The following is a 21,492-nucleotide window of genomic DNA, read 5'->3' on the forward strand; positions in this document are numbered from 1 at the left end:
ACAGCTCTCATGTTGCCTGGAACAGACCAACCCAAGTCATTTCAGTAAGATGTTCGGCTTCCTTTAGCCTCCAAAACAACTTCAAAACCCTCGGCACACATTTGTCTAATTTAAGATGAACATAATTTTTTCTAAAAGATTAACTCAGTTGCTGTTTTGACAAATCCACTGCAAAATGTAACCCATGCCTCTTCCCACAAGTAAGAACTAGTGACTTTGTAGGCCATGGCATATGATTTCTATCATTTTTTATACTTGTCAAACCATTCAGTGTTTTTCCCTCCTTGCTTCCTCTTATTTGGCCAATTTATTCAGTTTTTTATTTTATTTATTTAATTAAACCTGTCAGCTCATAAACACATTGCTGTCAAATGAATGTGAATAAATCAAAAGCACCAAGTGGCAGCAGCTAGACAAAAGTTCCCTAAATAAACACTTGAATTCACACCATCACTTCCTGGATTTTTCTCTGAATCTTGCACACTTCATCTACTGTATTTGCACTGTATCTTACACAAGCACCCATGCACAAACAAACGAACAAAAATCTTAAGCCATTCAATTACAAGTCACATTTACAATAGACAATAAAGCTAAGCAGACAATTATTCACTTTAGCAATTCAGTGCTTAATTAAAGAGGATCAACTCAAAACACTGTCCCTACACAATAACCCACCTTTAGTTACCGAATTTGGAAAAACACTAAAAATAATAAAGGTCAGTGTATAAAAAGATCAAACAATCTGCAGAATTTTATTAGCCTCTTAAAAAAATCCATCGATACAAAATGCATGTGTGCATATGTCCGTGTGTGTCTGCATTTTAGTCCCTCTATCTATAAAAGTAATTAGTTCTGACTATCTTTGTACCTTATCTTTTTCAATAATCTCTGCGCTGATGGAAGATAACAGAGACATCCTAATGCAATAACAAATGCCTGGCTGAGCTGGCACACATGCTCGTACAAACACACTTAGAAGGTGCTTTTCACTGAGCGGATACTCATGTCTGTATTAATGTGCTTCTTTAAATGTCGGCACTCTGTGATTATGTAGATCTGCAGGTCTCGAGGTGTATATTTCACCAAAGACGGGAAGCAATAGCAGCTATCAGGTGGGTTATAGAGAGGAAGGAAAAAAGAAAGGCAAGTGCATAAAGAGATAGAGAAGCAGGGGAGGGGTGTATTTGGTGGCGGGGGGGAGAGAGTACGAGAGAACAGGAGAGCTGAGGCAGTCACCCAGTGAGGCCTGTGCCTTTTGGCCCGTTGAGGCTGTAAACAGACAGGGATCCCTGGTGTTTTGTGCTTGAGCAGCTCGACTGATTGGTAAAACTGTCTATCACACAGGCTGCTGCCGCTGCTCTCTGTCAATGGTAAACAGACAGGGAGCACAGACGCCTGCCCTGCTGTGAATTCTCTCTTAAACACCAACAACAACTTTAGTCAATGTCTTCTGCAGGGGAACCCGGCCTACCTGTGATTTCTTTCCTCCAGATAAAACGCAAACTGTGTCAGACACACTCAAAGCATTTCATTTTGTTGTGAGGTGGCTTATGACTCAAAAGAGGTAACATTTTACTCACGGTATTGCTTTTCGACTATATTTGTAACACTATTAATCAGCGAGGATTCTGAAACTGGCAAATCACTTTTTTTAATTCATTTGTGTATTTTATGTTCAATATAGGTATTTGTTGTGCCTGAAAATGAATAAATAAATGAAATGAAATGAAATTAATAAAAAAAATTAATGAATGAAAAAATTAATTGGGTTTTTACATTATGAAACGTTAACTGGCCAGAGTGTCTTCCACAACAAATCTGACTGCCTGCTGGTCGAACTAAGGGCAGGACGGAGCCTGAAGGAACTGAGGCATTAAACATTGTTTGATAATTCTTAGAGTCTTTAGAGTCTTTGTATCCTATTAGCCGCAGGATTAAACAAAGCTCATTTCAAAGTGGTTCAGAGTTGGAGCCCCATGAGTGCCCACTCTGACATATCAAGCAAGCACTTCCATCATCAGTGCCTTTTTAAATCTTTTTTTCTCAGCCTCACCTTTCAGACAGAAAAGTCACCTTTTGTCACTACAAAGTGATGACTATCCTTTTTAATGAATCATGAATGTAATTAAGGAATCAAATTACTGTCAGGTGACTCTTTGATTACATACATCCCTACTAGGTACAACTGATTAGGCCTTTTGAAACAGTTGGTTAGTGTTTCACTGCCAAACAGAAACTCCAGCATCTGTCTAAACTCACAGATCTCTGCTTTCTTACCCAACGCCTCTCTGAGCTCATTAATTCTAGCAGGCTAGCTCTCCAGGTAAAGTAATGATTTGTTTAGTATTAAGAGTCCAGCCTGCGATTCACTCATGGTATGCTTCTAAAGTGACTGCACTGTCATTTGGCCAGGATCACAGGGAATTCACTAAAGGACAATGAATGCCCGGTCATTCACATAGGTGTATATGCATGAGCATACACACTGATAAGGAACAACTCAGCTGCATACCCAGCGCACCCACACACATGCACGCTAAGATTTAGGGTGAAATACCTGGGGGATTAGGATGCGTGGAATGGGAGAGGCTAAGTCGCAGGCAGATCTCTTAGCATTATCATAAAAGGATGAAACCTTTGGAGGATTATGAATTTCGAAAACTTTTGAAATGTCAAGCACTTTCAAGCTGAACTTTTCCACATGTTATGCATTGCTAGCTGTGCTTGTGGTTACTGGCAATTGAGTTCAACTCAGTTATATTAAACCTATATTTTACACGCGCACACACACACACACATACACTCGTCATTTTGTTCAGCTGCTAAATTGCTCACTAATGAAAATAGCTAATCAGCCAATCACATGGCAGTAATGCAACACACTTAGGCATCCTGCAGCTCAAACTGAGCATCTGTATGGGGAAGAATGGTGATTTAAGTGATTCTGAACATGGCATGGTTTTTGGTGCCAGATGGGCTGGCCTAAGACTTTCAGAAACTGCTGATCTACATCTCCATGACTTACAAAGAGTGTTCCAAAAAGAGAAGAAATATTGCATATACATCAGTTCTCTGGGGGGGGGGGGGGGGGGGGGGGGGGGTGAATGAAGTCTGAGGTGAATGACCAAACTAATTAGAGCTAACAATAAGACAACAGTAACTCAATTGTTTGTTATAGTCAAGGTATGCACCTTAAGGTTCAATTCAAACTGGACTGGCTCACCAAGATGTTTCCAGCACTTTACCAACAAAGAGGTAAGATAGTTCTGAAGCAGCAAAGTGTACCTAATAAAGTATCATCCTTTAATTCTGTGAATAATTAGCTGCTATGGAACATGTGAGGCAGATTAAACAGAGGTGATAAGAACAGCGCAGACAATTTTAAAAGAGATAAAAATAATAGAAAGGAGGTAAAATGAAAAAAGAAAAAGCAAAAACAGATTAGGAATAACAAAAGAGAAAATTGCTAAAGAAAATACTCAACAAGAATCACAAACCATGACAAAAGGACTAGAAGTGTAGCTGTCAGCACACTGGACCACAATATATTTATTCGATGTCTAAAAATTCTAAAATGTCACTGCTCGTAAATCTCTAACTGATCATTTTCTTTAATGGAAAGTCGGGTTAATTTTTTTAAAATCCATTTACTAGATTTGAAGCATATTATTCACAGATATAATTTTTATTTCAACTGCTACGCTAATGACCATCTTATTAAAACCTGGAACAACAAGAAACATTTTGGATCACATTATCTTCGTTAGGAATATACCCCATAATTTCTTCTTTGCATTGGCAAAATACAAATGAGCTATTTAAAATGAAACAAAAACTGTGGCTTTAATCCAAAGAAGAACAGAATATAGAGAAAAAACACGAGTACAAACCTTCATTTCAGCAGGTTTGTAGTAGCGGCGATTCTTGTCTTCGTTTGCGGTGCGGTAGCCGTCACGGAGGAAACGTTTGAAGCCATATTTGCCACGGAGCTTGCGGACAATCTTGTCAAGTGTCTGAGTGTAAAGAGCATCATCATCAACAGCAAACGCAGGATAGCTGATGGTTGGAAGTAAAGCTGCATCTGTGTTCTGCCGGAGACAAACAAAAAGATTTACAACAATTATGAACTACGTGAAATGTTTTTGCCACATTTGCTATATATAATATATATTTCCAGGCTGATATTTTTACTTCTTTTTTTTTTAAATATATATATTTTTTTTAGCTACATTTAGTGTTTGTGTAAAAATCCACTGGCATTTTAGGTCAGAGAAATATTTTGAAAATTCCACAAGGACCAAAACTTTTCCCAATGACTGCATCTCACAGTCACTTTGCATAACTTCTGAGTATAAAATGAGGGAAGCCAATAAGATAATTTATTGTACATCTATATATTCTACAGAAAGATTTATTAAACATGCGTGAATGCCCATAGTATGTTTAGGAGTGAAAGTGTCGGTTTATAAATAAAACACTACAGCACTGACAACATTTACATACAGGCTATGGTTAGGAATGAATCTTGTTATCAGGCTTGACAAACCACTGTGACTGAGCATCTAATAGTCCCATTTTATTGTTTGGTTTACTCTATTAAGCAAGGGAAATGAAATCTATCAGGGCATAGCTTCACTGCAAACAGCTATGAATATTTAAAGTTTATTAATAGACGGCAGATTCCAAAAATCAAAGCCTTTCCATATCCTGTCTGAGCACTGGAATCTATAAAATAACTGCAGGGACAAGCGCTCTGACATGGACGTGGCTATGAACGCTTAAGGACCAGATTTCTGTTCTGTTTTGATTTCTGCTGCTCTCCTTTGTAGCGCGTTTCTTTTTTATACTTTGCACATATCTCTGCAGCTCACAGAGGAGCCAGGTGTAGCTCTTTCTAGTCCTATTCATTTATATTCTTCAACTTCTTGTTACAACCCTAATCTACATGGTAAAATCCTCAGCAGCTACAGCTGAGAAATCATATCAGCTTGCAACACACTCTGTGCAGGTATTGAATGTGTCTAGAATTGAATACTGGATTTCAATCTTTTGACATATTACATGACATAGTATGTTATTTGGAAATAGTAGTTTAAATACTAATGCAAAGATTCAAATAAATGGTGTTGATATTGAAAGAGTCAGTGAAAATAAATTTCTGGGGGTAATAATAGATGAAAAACTTAACTGGAGAGCTCACGTAAGATATATTCATTCCAAAGTATCACGAAGCATTGCAGTACTAAACAAGGCAAAACAGGTATTCGACAGAACATCACTTCATATTCTCTACTGTTCACTGGTTTCACCATACTTAAGCTATTGTGCAGAGGTCTGGGGCAATAACTATAAAACCACATTACATTCACTTTTTACTCTTCAAAAGAAAGCAATTCGAATCATCCACAATGCAGGTTATAGGGAACATACAAACTCACTATTTTTGCAGTCTGAAATATTGAAAATTGACGATATAGTGAAATTCCAAACAGCACAAATTCTATTCAAAGCAAAAAATAAAGAACTGCCAGGTAATATTCAGAGTATGTTTTTTTTTGAAAGAAGGAAGTTATAATTTAAGGGGTTTTTGTAACTTCAAAACAATGAAGGTACGTACTACAAGAAAAGGCTTTTGTGTTTCTGTTCATGGAGTGAAACTATGGAACAAACTGAATATGGAATTAAAGCAATGTCCAAACATAAAACTGTTCAAAAAGAGTTATAAAAATATGATCTTCTCGATCTATAAAGAAAAGGAAAATATTTAAATTAAGTGAATGTCTCTATTTAAAAACAAACAAACAAAAAATTCATGATGTGATATTATAGTATATAGTATATCAGAAATCTGTTCACTATTTTTATTACAAATTATATCAGTAAGGAAGCTGACTAAATATTCACTGATAATTTATGGGACAGGGGTGGGATTAAATAAGTGTATACTTCTTCCCACTCCCTTTCAACATGTAAATTAATCAGAATGTTTTTTTGTATGTAATTTGTATAGTATATTTTTTTCTCTCATTTCTTTTCTAAATGTACTTGTATATTGTTCACATGTTGAAATAAATTACCAATCAATCAATCAATCAATCAATCAATCAATAGTGATAATATATTGATGTTTTGCATATCTTGACACAATCCTGACAATTGTTGGCGTCTCCTGCACTCCTTCAGACTTCTTAATGTCAGTCTCCTATGTCTATAATGCCATTGCTGATCGTCTAATTACACTAATTTCCTCCCAGGCTGTTGGTGACTAGACAATTCTGGCTTACAAGTTCGACACACACACACGCACACACAGCTGTAATGATTTAAGTGCCTGCGAGTGTTGGCGAGTAGGAAAGATTTTCCTCACGCTTTCTTCTTTGAGCTTTACCTCCCTGCATCTCTATATCCAGCTCTTACTTTTGCCATTTCTTGTCAGTGGTGTACGATCAAGAGCTCAGGTACGGGCAGTGTAATGACTGCACCGTGAGGAACATACATTGTTGAATTGATATCTACTGACACACTGACATGAGTGCGTGGTCTGTTTGATGTGTGTAATTAACCTTATCTGACATATGCGTGACAGGCTACTATTTTGTAGAGACTATGCATACAGCTGCTTCTCTACACCGTAAAAGAGCGTTGGGGGAAACGTTTGCGTCATGCTGTGAAACTGTGGATATTTTTCTAAGAACAAAGAGATCAGCTCACAGACAAAATGCAACATTTAAACAATATTTTAATATTTATTCTAGTTCTACTATGATCAATTTAGACAAAATAACAAAAAGGAAATAAAAATAAGATTCTTGATTTTTGAATAAACTATTTTAAAAGATTGTTGCATTTTAGAGCAAAACGAAAGGTTACTTGATCACTGTTTTAACGATCACTGCAAGGCGGATATCATAAAAATACTGTGGGAGTTTTTTTGCTCTGACTGCACATTCCTGTATGCTGGTTCAACATTTCTCTACAATAGTTAATAGTTTAAATATTTTAAAAATTGAGCAAATGCAAAGTGCTCACTGTGCTGGACTGACATTGTCATCCCAAGACCATGTACCAATTTGTCATAAGCCTTCAGTGAAATTCAGTTTACTGAGTTTGATTCAATTTGCAAGAACAGACACCTCAGAGCACTTCATATTGTAAGGTAAAAACTAATTAGAGTGAGAACTACAACAATCAGACGATCCCCTATGAAGCAAGCAATGGTGGGAAGAAAGAACCCCCCTCTTTCTCTGGAAGAGACTTCCAGCAGAACCAGGGTAAGGGTTTAGGGGTGAGGTAAAAGAGAAGAGAAAAAAGGAGAGAAAAGAGAAACAAGAATAAAATGCATAATGAAGAAGAAATGGTTACCAGAGAGTGTCCTGACTACAACCCCAAGCTTTATCAAACAGAATTGTTTTAAGCCTAATTGTAGAAGTATGAGGGTGCCAGTATCTCAACTCCAAACTGTGAGCTGGTTCCACAGAAGCGGGGATTGATAGTTGAAAGCACTGACTTAAGTTCATTCTACGTTTGGAAACTCTAGGAACCACGGAAAAGCCTGCACTCTGAGAGTGAATGGCTCTACAAGATGTTTAAGATATGAAGCTGATAATATTTTGCAAATTTTAGAAGTGCTCTATTGCACATATTGCTTTGTGTCGTTTCTGCCTTTTGTTACTTGTAAAATCTGTATGCTTTTCTTTGTTTTATTAAAATTATTTAGAAGATGTACACAGTCAATAAATTGATTGATGTACTCACATGGGAGCGAGACTCTCTGGGTAGTAGAGAGCAAAGGGTTTGCCTGTTCCTGTTGTGAGCATCCAGATCCACAAATATCACAGACCATGAGCAGCCCTGCAGCATAAAAGAAAAGCATTCAATTTACAGCTAAACAATTTGTGCTTCACAGTAACATATAGCTCTATACGTGCAAAACGACAAACATACACAAAGTCCTCCATTTGTCCAAAGAAATAAAAATAAATAAATAAATATGGAAATGCTTAAAATTATTTGGCTTCAAAGCCTCCGGTATTACACCTCCACACATCAAAACACTGTTTTGCTGTAAAACCAGGCAGATATATTTGGATTGCTCATGTTATTGAAGTGCAGTGTGGGAGTGCTTAAACAACAGCTAGTCATCCGATCACTTTAAAAGTCTCCCTGTACAAAAATGAAGCACTACTACCACGATGCAGTTTGTCCATCCAGAGCACTTAAACACTTCCACGAGAGGAAGGGGGGGGGGACATTTTGTGCTTTTTACTCAGTAAGGGAAGCAATCAAACCATTTTTCAGGAAAAAAAAAAAAAACAGTCCACTGCACTTCATCCATCCATCCATCAGCAGTGCTTATATGAAACCAAGTGGGCAATTCCCCCAAACTGCTAAGCAGTTTCTAATGCAAGTCAGATGCATTATGTATGAATATTGCCAATGTCGCGTTTTTTATTTCTAAAAAAAAAAAAAAAAAAAAAAAAGAAAGAAAAAAAAAACATCTGGCCAAGGCTTTTAGTCAAATCAGCAAGCTTTCCTCTAGAAATTTACATAGTGCATACATAGTGAATTGCTAGCCACCAGTGTAGACAGCTGTGTGGCAAGTTAGTGAAAAAACCCACATAAGAAAACAAGAGTGTTAGAAAAGCAACGTATAAAAACACTAACCCACAAAGCAAGCATGTGAAATGAGTATTTTTGCCTTTTAGATTTGAGCCATTTTGTCTTCTTTTATTTAGTCACATTTTTTAAGCAGAAGCAGACAGTCCAACCAGCTTATCATGATTTAACTACTACATTTTTCTATTTACCTCTTTTACAAAAAATAAAAAATAAGTTTGAATATGCACTGTATATTTGTAGCATAATATCTCTTCCAACAGAACTAAGCAATAAAAAAAAACTAAAAAAAAACTAGGCAATGAGTTAAGATAAGACATAATCTGTAGAATACTTTCAGTGCAACAGCTCAACCCTTTTTGAGCAGTGGATGCTGTTTTAAGGTTTTCTTCAAACCAACTTTGATTTTAGAAAACTAAGAACTGCTTGTTCCTTGTTCATCTATCACTATGCATCCTCATGAGTGATCTGAAGTAAAAAAAAAAAAAAAAAAAGTTGACTATAACCTGCAGTCTTTGATAGTCTTTGAAGGCAAATATCTGTCAATATAAATTATTTTCAGGTTTTTCTCAATACAACCATCCTTCCACCTACTGTGAGGATTTGGCTCACGCCTCTCAAAAAAACCACTGATGTCATTGGGTTTTTTTTATGGTCTGCTATGAACATTGATTGAATGTCAATTATTTAAAGCCCATTTTTTAAAGACACTATAATGATTTACTTTGAACTTTAACTTGGCACCACTTTCTATGCACTGATATATGTATGAAATACATTTAATTTACAGAAATATATTAAACTGGACTTTGTTAGGCATGTGCTTGGCTCTGCTTTATCCCTGCTCTTGACACGGTGTGAATTAGGTGACAGTCCCTTGAGAGAAACTAGAATGTGTTGGGATTTGATTGTAGAGCCGTGTGTAAACAGCACTGTGAATTTAAAGACCGGCTTTAAAGTTGAAGGATCCTCCTCATGTGAGATCAATTTTATCCGCCCAGTTCAATTTGTCACACCGAGAGGCTTCTATCATGCGTTCAGTGTGACTTTGAGGGGGCTGTGGTGAGGGGTCGGGTGTGACTTTTCCAAAACTGAAGGATGCGTGTCTGTCCATGTAATACAAAGGCTAACTGTGATATACAGCCACAAGAGTGTGCAAAAGTATGATAGAAGAGTTAAGAGTGTACTGAATGTTCCGGTTTAGGGCATCGAGGGGAAGGAGCTACATTTGGTGCTTGAGCGTCAGCTGGGACATCAAGATTGATAGAGATCATTAATAAGCAACTGGAAAGCTTGTAGCATTCCCACAAAGGGGCACGAGACCGGCAGAGACAGGCACACTCATTCTCTCACATGTACAGAAGCCCCATACAGCATGGACCATAAAGCAGCCACCTCTATAAATTGATTCTTTCAACAAGCTTGAGCTCAATGACAAAATCCATTTTCAGGCACAGTTAAATCCTTTATTTTGCAGATGTTCAGAAGAGAAACACAAACAGCAACTTTACGGTCATACCCGACAGCCATACGATGAGAAGATAAAGAGTCTAAGCTTAAATGGAGAGAACTGCCACACAAACCATTCTGGGCAAATACCCGAGTGAAGAAAATAAGAAGAAAAGATAAGAGAGGAAGCTTGCTAAGTGGAAGGCTTCATTTTCCAATCCATTAGCAGGTATAATGAATGTCTGTTTTCTTCTCCTAAAAAAATTAAATAAATAAATAAGAAACATATCCACTAATGGACTTTGCACACAGAAAAACAGCCTCTGAAATTTGGAGGGAAACCTGATTCAACTGTGGCCATCGATCACAGTCTGTAGAAGCACAAACAATTTGCTGAGACAAACACAAACATGCACAAACATACTTTCCTGATCAATCGTCCACTCAGAGAAGCAATCTTGCTACAGTGACAGCGGCACTAATTACACTGATGCTGTCTACCTGTAAATAAACTGCAGTTTTCTACTATTCAGGCTGGTCATCAGGGTGACATTGCACCCAGCTAGGATACCTTCTTGATGTACAGAGGAGATTTGAATGGGCTATAATGCAGTCTACTACCTGGTGGCACAGTTAAACAGGAGACAAATCAATGTGAGTTCGGAAGAGGTGGCAAAGTATAAGAAGTCAGGGAATCAAATACCTGGTTTCCAAACAGGTTGAATCCATTGATGGCCTCCAGTGCAGCTTTAGCAAGGCCCACAGAGCTGAAAAGAAAAGAAACTGCAAACTTTCACCAAAACATACAATAAGCAAGTATAATTCAATCTAACATTGATCAGTTTAAGAATATATTATTTTTCATTCTTAAGAAAGCAGAAAAAATGATGCAACGTGAACCAAATGTGTTTTGAAAATGTCAAAAGTCCCCAAAGTTCACCAGAAAGCCTTCTGAATCACATTTGAATCTTAAATGGCTATCTGTTAGGATTCAATAAAGCTGAAGGCTCCTGAGATTGTGGTCTACTTTCGATAATGGATGATGGAGAGGAGAGAAAAAAAAAACATAGTGCATTTCACAGTGGCTGGCTACTGTGATTGCAATGCAGCCTAAATGTGAATCAATTTTACTGTCATTTTGTTTCCCTTTCTACCCTACCAAGATTTCCCTAGAAAAGAACAGAGAGGAAAAAGGGAAAAAATGCAGGAAACTTGCCACTGACTGGTGGTAGATGTGCTGACATATTAAAAAGCATTAGTACAGATGATGGGAGGCTAATTTAGCCTCTAAAAGAGTTCTGCTGAAAGTAGTTTTGTGTAACACACAGAGATACACAAACACGCGCAAACTGACAGCAGTGGTCAGAAATCCTGACAGTACCTCACATGTACATAGAATGCTTTAAAGCTTTGTGGAAACCCAGGGTGTTAAAAAAAGTGATGCTTGGAATCAGGACCAGAGTAAAATGATGATGCAACCATGTCGGTTGACAGGTGGAGATAAGGATTCGCATGATGAAAATATTGCTGCAGACTGTACAACAGTCTTCTGCTACTCTGAGAGTAGGTGTGTTTACATACAGTGGTTCAGTATTGATCCACACACACCAACTTTTCTTTACTTGATTAAAAATGGACAAACTCATTGTGATTGTGATTCTGCAGTTGACAGAACCACCGACTGCTCAGGAATGATCCATTGTGAATCCTGTGAGCTTAGAGCCATATTCGTGTTTCGAAGCCGGACGTGACAGATGAGGAATGGTTCTAATATGGAGTTTGATTATTATACAGATCGTGTTTCCATGGAGCCATTCTGAATTGTTTCGTTTTTGGATACGCCATGGTAATTAATACAAAAGTACATATATAAGCCAACTCATTAACTGGGGGAATCCAAAAGCATGGCATGGAGAGATAGAAACACGAAAAGACACAGCACTCCTCAATACACTGAATTTGTTATCTTTTCTTGAGGACATCTTGACAGGCTGGTGCCAATAGCTCTGGATTGTTGGAGAAAGAAAAAAAGACATGCTTTTCAGAGATAAGCAATAGCAGAAATTGAGGATCTTTATCAAGAAACCGAGCGAGGAGAGGAAGGCCGGTTTGACCTTGGATGATAAATCAGTTAGGGAAAACGTAACAAAAAGTCAACACGGGCTAAGAACAGTGCTGGTGTTTGAACAGGTTGTTCCAAATCCTTATCTGCATGGTGGTTAACCATTCAGATGGCTGGTCCATTACATTTTCTTTTAATATAGGTTATTTACTTGCTGACTGACATTTTTTTTTAGCTACCAACTTGTGCTGATTTGACATTTCCATCAGTACACACTGACCCGACAAACACCTCACTAGATCAAATGGACTTGATTATAAAGAAAAGCATTACATGTTCCCACATTTCTGCTGCTTCCTGCAGGAAATACAGTGTTTTTACATTTATTGTTTGGCGCTGATCTATTTATATGGACAGGAAAGAAAAAGAAGATTGAATAGATAAGAGTCCTTCTTGCTATAGTTACTGTTGTTTTCTCTATAAGCAAAAACCAATGACTGTTTTCTACAGTCATTGGCAAAAACCATTAGAATTTCACAATCTAGTGAATTAAAATACATAGATATTACAAATAAACTTAACTCAGAGCCCTATTACTAAAAATCTGAAATAATTAGGGGTTTTGTAGTTAATTTCAAGAAGATGGAACACTCTACATCATTGTTGTTTTTCCAAGTGCTGCACTCACCGACAGTGAGACAGAAACAAATATGGGCCCAGGCAAATATGATTTGCAGTTGCGTAAGAAGAAAACCAAAGTAATACTTTAGTAAAACTAAAAGATCTGTTTTAACGGGTGTATTTATAAAACTAGAAGAGTATCAAGGTATAGTTTCTCTTGGCCCATGGAGCATTTAAGCACTGTTGCATTTTTAAAAAACGATTGTTTCTCTCTTGTGACTCATCAGTAGGCACCTCAGTTTACTGCTACACCCACTGCTCAATCCCCAATTTAAAGCAACAGCTGCTAAGATTTTAAAAAAAAAAAGGGGGGGGAAAGAAAAAAAACATGAGCAGCTAAGGTGAGCACAGTGAAGAATTTACCAGCTAAAGAGTGACGCATTTCCCTCAGGTGTGGGTGGACAAGGTGGTGGAAGGTGACTCGATATTGGTCTACTCATCAGATACATACAAAAAATGACTCCAAATGCATCCTAATGCATTAGACGAGTGGATGTGTAAAATGGCAACTCTTAAGTGACACATTTAGCATATTAAATATATGTAAAATATATCCATCCATTCTCTTCCCTTTGTCCATTTCAGGGCTGCAGGTGGCGCTGGAGCCTATCCCAGCCGTCTTAAGCGAGATCCAGGGTAGAACCTGGACAAGTTGCCAGACTGTCGCAGGGCTAACACATAGAGACAGACAACAATTCACACCGAAGGGCAATTTAGAATCACCAGTTAACCTAACCCCACAAACTGCATGTCTTCGGACTGTTGGAGGACGGTGAAGTACCCGGAGAGAACCCACGCAACACAGGGAGAACATGCAAACTCCACTCAGAAAGACCCCGGCCTGATGGTGGAAGTGAACTCGGGACCTTCTTGCTGTGAGACAACCATGCTAACCATGTAAAATATAGTGGGTTTGCAAACCCATGAAGTATGGGTTTGCTCTAAAAACATTTATTTTGAATCTTTGATACATTCTCACATCTTTTTTCTGGTGTTACAACTTTCCCACAGACCTTATTTCAGGTATGTAACTTAAGAGTTTTAGGACTTTTGCAGCACCCTGCATACAGGACATATTCTGGCCAGTACTACAAAAGTGGTAAAAGTATAGAGAAAAGCAAAAGTAAGGTTTAAAAAAAAAAAAAAACGAGAGTGTGGAGAGAATGTTTTTGTGTGTTTTCTTTTTACTGACCTGGAATGCAGTTCAGTGCTGCCATTATTGTACTTGCTGCCTCTCTCCCACATGCCAAAGTCAGGTACCCTATATGCTCTTTCCACACAGAAAACCAGGTTCTGGATGAAGGAAACCTGCATGTAGAAAACAAACATACATGGGACACTCGGAAAAAATGCAACATACTGTGTTTATGCAACCTGCATACACAGAGTATACTGACACACACACACGCCCATGTATGCATAAACGGGGCTAGAGACAGAAGATGTGTCCAAAAAGAAAGTGGAATCGCAGTACATAACGTAAAATGCAGCCACACACACACACACACACACACACACACACACACACACACACACACACACACATAAATGAACGTCTGGATCCATTGATAGATGACCTTTGATACTGATCTGGGGTGATGAGTATAACTCTCTCATTACAAAGGTTACTACGGTGAAAAAGAAAGCTGATTTCTAATCCATGCTCAAGGTGAAACTGACCCTATGGCTAGACTGTAATTAAAAAGAATAGAGCACCAGTACGTGAAGCTAGAGCTTCATTGCCTTGTCAGCTACCCATAACTATAAAGACACTAAATCAACACACTTTACAAATTCCAGCTAAAACAAATGCCACCCTTTAGATGCTCTAAAAACTCATCAGTAGTGTTGTTGATTCCACCAAACATTACAGCGGCATCGAAATGTTTAAAATTGCAGTTAGCCGATTTCAAATGTTTCTTATAACTAGCATCTGGCACACGCAGATTCCTGCAAAATTATACAGTATACATATAGGAAAAAATTAACTAAAAAGTGAAACATATAATGTGCCAGCACACTGGTGTATGTGCTTGAGTGATGGTAGATTTAATCTAAAATGACAAAGTGGTGGAGGGGAATTGAGAGATGAGAGTAAAACAGCTGAAAGAGAAAGACAGAACCTGTGCAGGTCTTAAATAGGCCAGGCAGTGAGGATGGGCAGAGAAAGAGGGGGCAAAGCAGATGAGGCTGGGAAAGAGGGAAAGGTGTTTGCCGGGTCTCTTATTGGGGGGTTTTATGAGCAGAGTGATTAACGAGGGGAACTTTTTAGTATCTTAATGGTATCTTAATGAATGTTACTGCCCGTCGGCCAAATGAGTCCCTCTGTCTCCCCTCCCTGCTGCTAGAAAACCATCCTGGCCAGTTCTGCTTTTTTTTCCTTTTTTTGTGGGGGGCGGGGGGCTGACTATTTGGGAACGTGGGCACATTGGCAAAAGCACACTACATGTGCTTCTGCTTTTACCATGTGCCAGCAGCTCTCACGTATACTCCTGTGTGAAAAAAAAGCACCCCAGACATACAAACTGGCTAATGAGTCGCTCCATTTCATGCTGCATGAAACTGAAAATGGCATCTGGGAGGAGGTCGATAGTGTATCTTCTCAGAGGACATGCATCAGCCTTTCTATGCCACTCTAAGAAAAAAAATATATACTGCAATGCAGCTTCCAGCTCAGTCAAGTGGACACCGATGGACTTCACAAGTAGTGACAGCCAACAACAAACTAATAAACACTCTAGTAATGTGATTAGTCCAAATGAAACACATTTCAAACAGTGTTCAGTGAGAAAGCTAATCTCAAACCCTTATGCTCAGTGCATCTGATGTTTGTTAATGTGAGATTGGGGGAGGCGTGCTTCGGTTTGTATTACACAACCTAATAAGCACTGTTTAACCATGCAAATTAAGGTTGCTGCACAAACAGGACTGCCCTCATAAAAAAGTTACATTGTCAATTTGCTTTGTTCAGAGTAAGAAATGGAGAAAAATGAGAGATGACTGGGTTGGGAGGTGTGTGTACGCTCACTAATTGGTTAGTGGTATAACGTTTCACCATGTCCTTACTTTCTTAAGATAAGCTCAATTTAGTAAACAAATGGATTCCTTTACCAGGGGCACAAATTTCACTGCTCTGTGGCGGTAAGTAAAGCTGAGCAGGCTGTAAAAACTAACAGAATTAATGACGTTCCAAATACTCCTGCGGGCCACATAATAAACAGCACAGTGTGTAAACTTAACAGCCAAGTTGCCTTCTTGTTTTATTTAGAGCCAAACATAAAAAAGGCAAAAAAAATGACACCAACAGATAAATCAAACTACAAGAGACCGTTCAGCTTTACAGTAATAGAGGGCTGGTGTGTTGCCAAACACAACGTTACCGGTTCGATTCTCAGGAGGCTATTTAAGCTTCCACAATGAAATCATCTAAACGTTTCTCTGCTGAAAGTCAACTGAGCGGCTCAGCAAGAGCATAAATGTGAGCCAAGCTATAAAAGTGAGATACTGTCCCCTGATCCTGCATTTGTGTCAGCTCTAGGATATCTGTAGGGCTTTAGAGACCCTTTGGTCTTACTTTACAGCAGCTAGCTCAACCTTCAGAAGGTAGCATCAGATTACTTAGATCATTTAAACTATATCGTGGTGTATTTTAGAATAAATACAGAATTTCACAAAAAAAAAATTCCAAAGATTAGAGAAGCTGTGAGATGTTTTAAAATACAACATTGCCATAAATGCACAGCACCATGGAAAATCCACAAAGTGATAAAATGTAACAACTCCGTAGTTATTTTTCATGCAGTTTATAATCATATCAGTACATTTAACCTTGACAGTAAGTGAGACCAGAGATTGACACTATTTGCCTCTGCTTCACAGTTTAGAAAATGTAGCGATAAACAGGCCGACATTTACATCCTAATATTGAAAACCGCAGTCATTTTAACGCCTTGTTTACCTCGTCGGTGTTGAAAATGATCTGCAGACCAGAGCAGATCATCTCCACCAAGTACAGCAGGAATAAAGAAACGGCATCGATCTGTAGAGGTGACAGAGGGAAGTAGGGTGGATAAGATGCCATCAAAGCAATTACTATCATTTGCACATACACCGTATAATAACTTCATACTTATAAATTAGTCTTCAATTTCTCGCACAGTGCAGAGAATGAGACAGACTTTACAGTAGCTATTAAACTTTTGACATTGGAAATCATCAACAATGGTGAAGTTGCTGGAAAAAATAGAATAATCAATAAATAAGTTACCTCTTTTACATTTTTGAATGTCTTTTTCTCCCCTCACAGGCAACTAACCTTGCAGCTTTATTTCGATTTCTCTCTCTCTCTCTAGCTCTCTTGATGTATTGGCCACCCTTCACTAGAAATGCATTCTCCATTCAAATGCTACACACCAAACTGACCTCTGTTAATACCACTGACAAAGGAACAAGCCGTTTTAGTGCCAATTTAGTGCACAAGCACTTCTCGGAGAAAGTCATTTTTCTGAGCGTCTATGCATGCCAGGCAGAGGGGCTGAGGAAATGAGACATTTTAATGGAATCCCCCCCCCCACTCAAAACACTTGAAACAAAACCTGTCACAAAGAGATTGATTGTCTATTTTATTCATCCTGTTGTTCATTCATCTTTAGCAAGGTTCACTTACTACAGACCTTCTTCTCTGACCTCATTTTTTCCTAAAGTTATATTAAATATGTGACACAAAATAAAATACCAGGGTGGCAAATTTTACTCTACATTTTTTACAATATACAGTAAAACCCCTAGGTAACACACACACATCAAACACACAGGTGTATGCACGAAGAATTCAATTTAAACGCTCTTTTTTCATTTGGTAGTTGCCCCATTTTTTCACTTGTCTGCTTGCTGGCTGACCTGCAGGTGGTGGTAGTCGCCGTGCAAGTAAACCTCATCTCCGGTGTCCACATGGAATACAGAGTGCAGACACTTTGAGGGGCTAGGATCCTGTTTAAACTCCTCCACCTAACAGAGATGCACAGAGAGAGAGAAAGAGAGAGAGATGAAAGGAGGAAAAAAAAGGTCCAGGGTAAAGGGAGGGAGAGAGAAAATCAAAGGGAGAGACATCCATGGCCCCACAGAGGTTACTAGAAGAAACTAGCTATACTAGAGTAGCCTTCAACAAATTCAAAAACATATCAACCGAAACCTTTTGTATTGAGTCAAACATGGTGATGAACTTTCTTTACACACTGTAATGTCTGTCATGTCTCTTATGGTTGCACTGCTTAAGGCAGAGATGGCACCTCTGCTCTAATTCTATATATGTCAATTCTAACGAATCAAATTCAATGCTGCTTCTTGTTTCTCTATCCTCCTCTGTCCATTCTTCTCTTTCCCCCATGTCAACTTGTCACGACAGATTCCCACATCCCCGGGATTTCTTTTCTATAATTTTCTCAGGCAACTTGAGATAACTGCTGTGAATGGAAAAAAAATTAAATTACACTTCACTTCCTTTCAGCATGTTCTCTTGAGCTAAAGCTGTTTGTTTTTTATATTTAAACTGTCAAACTGAACTTCTTTTACTGCATTCACTTTTGCTGACCCATCAACGTCCAGAGTTTTTTCCTGGCTCCAAAGGCTGGGGTGAAGGGTGATCAGAATGTAAGCATAATTGGTCTGAATATAGTTAAGGCAAAAACTTGAGTCTTACTTAACAGAAGTCAGTGGATTTCCACATCTGGCTCCTTTGTCTTAGGCCATTTAAATGTTTGTCTTTGTTTGTTTGCCTTTTTGGCTCCTCCATTTCAATTGCCACTTCAGCTTATTCTAGCTTTCTTTGCAGCTTTTTCACTTCAGTTAATCTTGCTGCTTAAATTTAATCAGCTACTTAAATCTTAACCACCATCTGCCTGCACTGTTTTTTCAATCTATTATACCCATACAAATATGATTCAAAAGGTTTAAAAGGAACTAACATTTCTTTAACATTTTTAAGCCGTTTCAAAAAAATTAAATGTTTACAATCCTGGCTGCAAGAGTTCATCCCCACTACAATCATACATGCTGCACATAATCTGTTCTTTTGTTTTGGTTTTTAATAAAATAACCTGATAAAGAGTGAAGAGTTTAATCAGGGAACAACACCACACGCTACACGTTACAGTACAAACATCTCTGCTCGGGACCACATAAGGGCCAGATTATGGCAACCAAAATGATAACACTGTTTAAAACAAGACATGTACAACATTTTAGTTGTGCTTTATCCTCGGTGGTTTGTTGATGGCTTCGCATGTGTTTGCTTCATCGACTACACTACACACCAAATCACAGATGGGCCGCCTGTCCTGTCGCACAGTTATAAATAATTGGCCCTTTGTCCCATTTTCACCTCCTTCGTTTCTTTTCTCTACTTCTCTCACTGCTCTCTCTATCATTAAATCCCTCGTTGTTGTCTCCATTGTTTTTCTTACTTCCTACCTTCTTTCTTACTTCTAGCTCTCTATCTCCTGTACTTTACGCTATGAGCTCTTTTATTTGGGTTCTTTTGTCGTCGTCCCCCCTCACACCTATTTTGCTATATAGTCAGGTCATAGTGGAGACCCGCTGTCCCACTTTCACTGAAACTGCTCCATTTCTTGCCATCCCATAGTGAGTAATGCTTATGTGCGTATGTGTACAGAATAAGAGGGGTACCTCTGTCAGCAGCTAACGCTGTTGTTTATGTTTCTATAAAACTTGCTTTTGTGTAGTGGTCTCCCTGATTCTTGCCCCTGCAGAGCCACAGTGTCAAGTGGCTCCACTCTTGGGATATTTGAAGAGGCCCCTGATCTTGCTTATTGTTTCAAGTGCTGCAATGCGCCAATATGGGCTTCAATTTAGCAAACTACTTCAACGCCTGCTGTTTTAACAGTCCACTTTCATGCACTTATTTTCCATCTTTAGCTACGCACAAAACTCTTGCATCTCATCAAGTCAATTAACTGCAATTCCTTATCATTTCTCACTGAAAAGGAAATGACTTTCATTTTCAAAACAAAGTTATGTTAAAGGGATACAGTGAGCTCAATAACTGTTTAGATCATCACGACTAAATGATCAGCTCACGTTTTTACGCTTAGATCTGTGACCATATCCCTGAATTGATCAATGTTTTGGTCTCTTCAGGCAGTGTAACAAGCCGTATACAAAAACACTGACTTATTGGCCTATTTAGTGTTCCAGCAGCCACTGGCACATAATTAGCATTTGGAGCACAGTAAAAAAAAAATTACAAAAAACAAAAGTAAAGTTGCAGAGTCCTGAACTGACAAAAAATGACTTAAAATATGCTAAAGAAATAGATGTTGGATTAGCAATAATGGTAAGTGGGCCAAAATTCCTCCACAGCATTGACAGTTATTGCAAATCCTTGAATAGCTGTTGTTGCTGCTGCTAAGGGTGGCCCAACCAGTCATCAGGTTTAGGGGGCAATCACTTTTTCCACACAGGGCCATCTAGAGTTTTTTATTTCTTAATCATAAAGAACTTCATTTACACCACTGTATGTATGTATTAAGGATAGGGATGTCACAGTAACACAAGAAGGCCGGTGTTAGTTAACTATAAAAATGGAAGAGTGTTGTTTGCAGCCTTAATAAGCCCGGACAGTGAGTTCCTCTGTTGCATATATAAAAATTTGTATTAACAAATATTGTTCTGGATGATAACGCTGCCTGAATTTCAATGCAAATCAGCATAAAAGCAGAGCATCTATATAGCATGTTGTATCTGTTGTTCACTAGCTCTGTTTCATGAGTTTCTCCTGCAGTATTGTCCAATTCCTTGAGGAAAACACACAAGTATTATATTTATTTATTTGTTATAATTAAGTTTAAGCACCTCAGGACATTGTTTAAAGATACAGGAATTGATTATTTGAAGGAAGAGAAAAGATCTGGTGAAATTTTAAACAATGTATTTTAAGCATTAATATTTTTATTATCATTGTTATCATCAGTAATCTCTAAATGTTTCGGTATACCTTTGTATTCAGTACGAACAGAGCTGCTTTAAATAAACATAAACAGCCACCTCATTTGTTTATCAATGGCAAAGGTAGAATCTTTTCCTTTAAGAAAAGTGTAATTGTTAAATAAAAGATATCCTTTCTTCCTCATACACTATCTTATCTAATCAGTGGGGCACAGCTGCTGTATTTGCTCTGTGATATTTGCCCTGCAGTGCCCCCATGTCACAGTTTCCATAAAAAATGCCATGTACTTCGTAAGCGTTGGTGACGGGGCCATAACGAAAGCTGTTCTGTGTAATTAACTGTGTAAACGCAGCTTTGTAATTAAGACAGAGAAACTCTCTCCCCTAAATTGGATCGTCAAGGTCGAGGCAAGATGAAAGAGGATGCCTTTCAACGGTGCACACCATATACGTGCAGATACACAGGGACGCAGCAGGCTGCTCTATTAAAAAAATATGCTCAACGAGGGAAAAAAAAAAAATATTCAGGAGACATATCTGGCTTTTCTTTGAATACATAACATGGTTTGCCATTTTTTTCCTCATTCACAGCCTACTCTACACATTCATCAGTTTTCAGTAGAGGTGGCGTGAAATTTTCCTCCTTCGGAGCAAAAGTCATTGGAAATTAGGAGACTGCTGGTTATTAAGCCCTCAGGACTATATCAACTGGCTCCTTT

At 38.3% G+C, this 21,492-nt stretch overlaps 1 protein-coding gene across 2 annotated transcripts in view; it reads right to left on the minus strand.

Annotated features, from left to right (window-relative positions):
* The window catches only part of phkb (phosphorylase kinase, beta), a 104,598-nt gene that overhangs the window by 53,372 nt on the left and 29,734 nt on the right, over positions 1 to 21,492 (minus strand). For both annotated transcript variants that reach the window (XM_085359301.1, XM_085359225.1), the window contains exons 5-10: positions 17,711 to 17,818; positions 16,770 to 16,850; positions 14,004 to 14,119; positions 10,772 to 10,835; positions 7,759 to 7,854; positions 3,894 to 4,091 (exon numbers count right to left, since the gene is read on the minus strand). In XM_085359301.1, coding sequence (XP_085215427.1) covers positions 3,894 to 4,091; positions 7,759 to 7,854; positions 10,772 to 10,835; positions 14,004 to 14,119; positions 16,770 to 16,850; positions 17,711 to 17,818 — 663 coding nt within the window. The remainder of the gene's footprint in view (positions 1 to 3,893; positions 4,092 to 7,758; positions 7,855 to 10,771; positions 10,836 to 14,003; positions 14,120 to 16,769; positions 16,851 to 17,710; positions 17,819 to 21,492) is intronic.

The sequence above is a fragment of the Diplotaxodon limnothrissa genome, linkage group LG1 (genome assembly GCF_057381915.1).
Source record: "Diplotaxodon limnothrissa isolate DT_005_m linkage group LG1, D_limnothrissa_male_GT1.1, whole genome shotgun sequence".
NCBI classification, from domain to species: Eukaryota; Metazoa; Chordata; class Actinopteri; order Cichliformes; family Cichlidae; genus Diplotaxodon; species Diplotaxodon limnothrissa.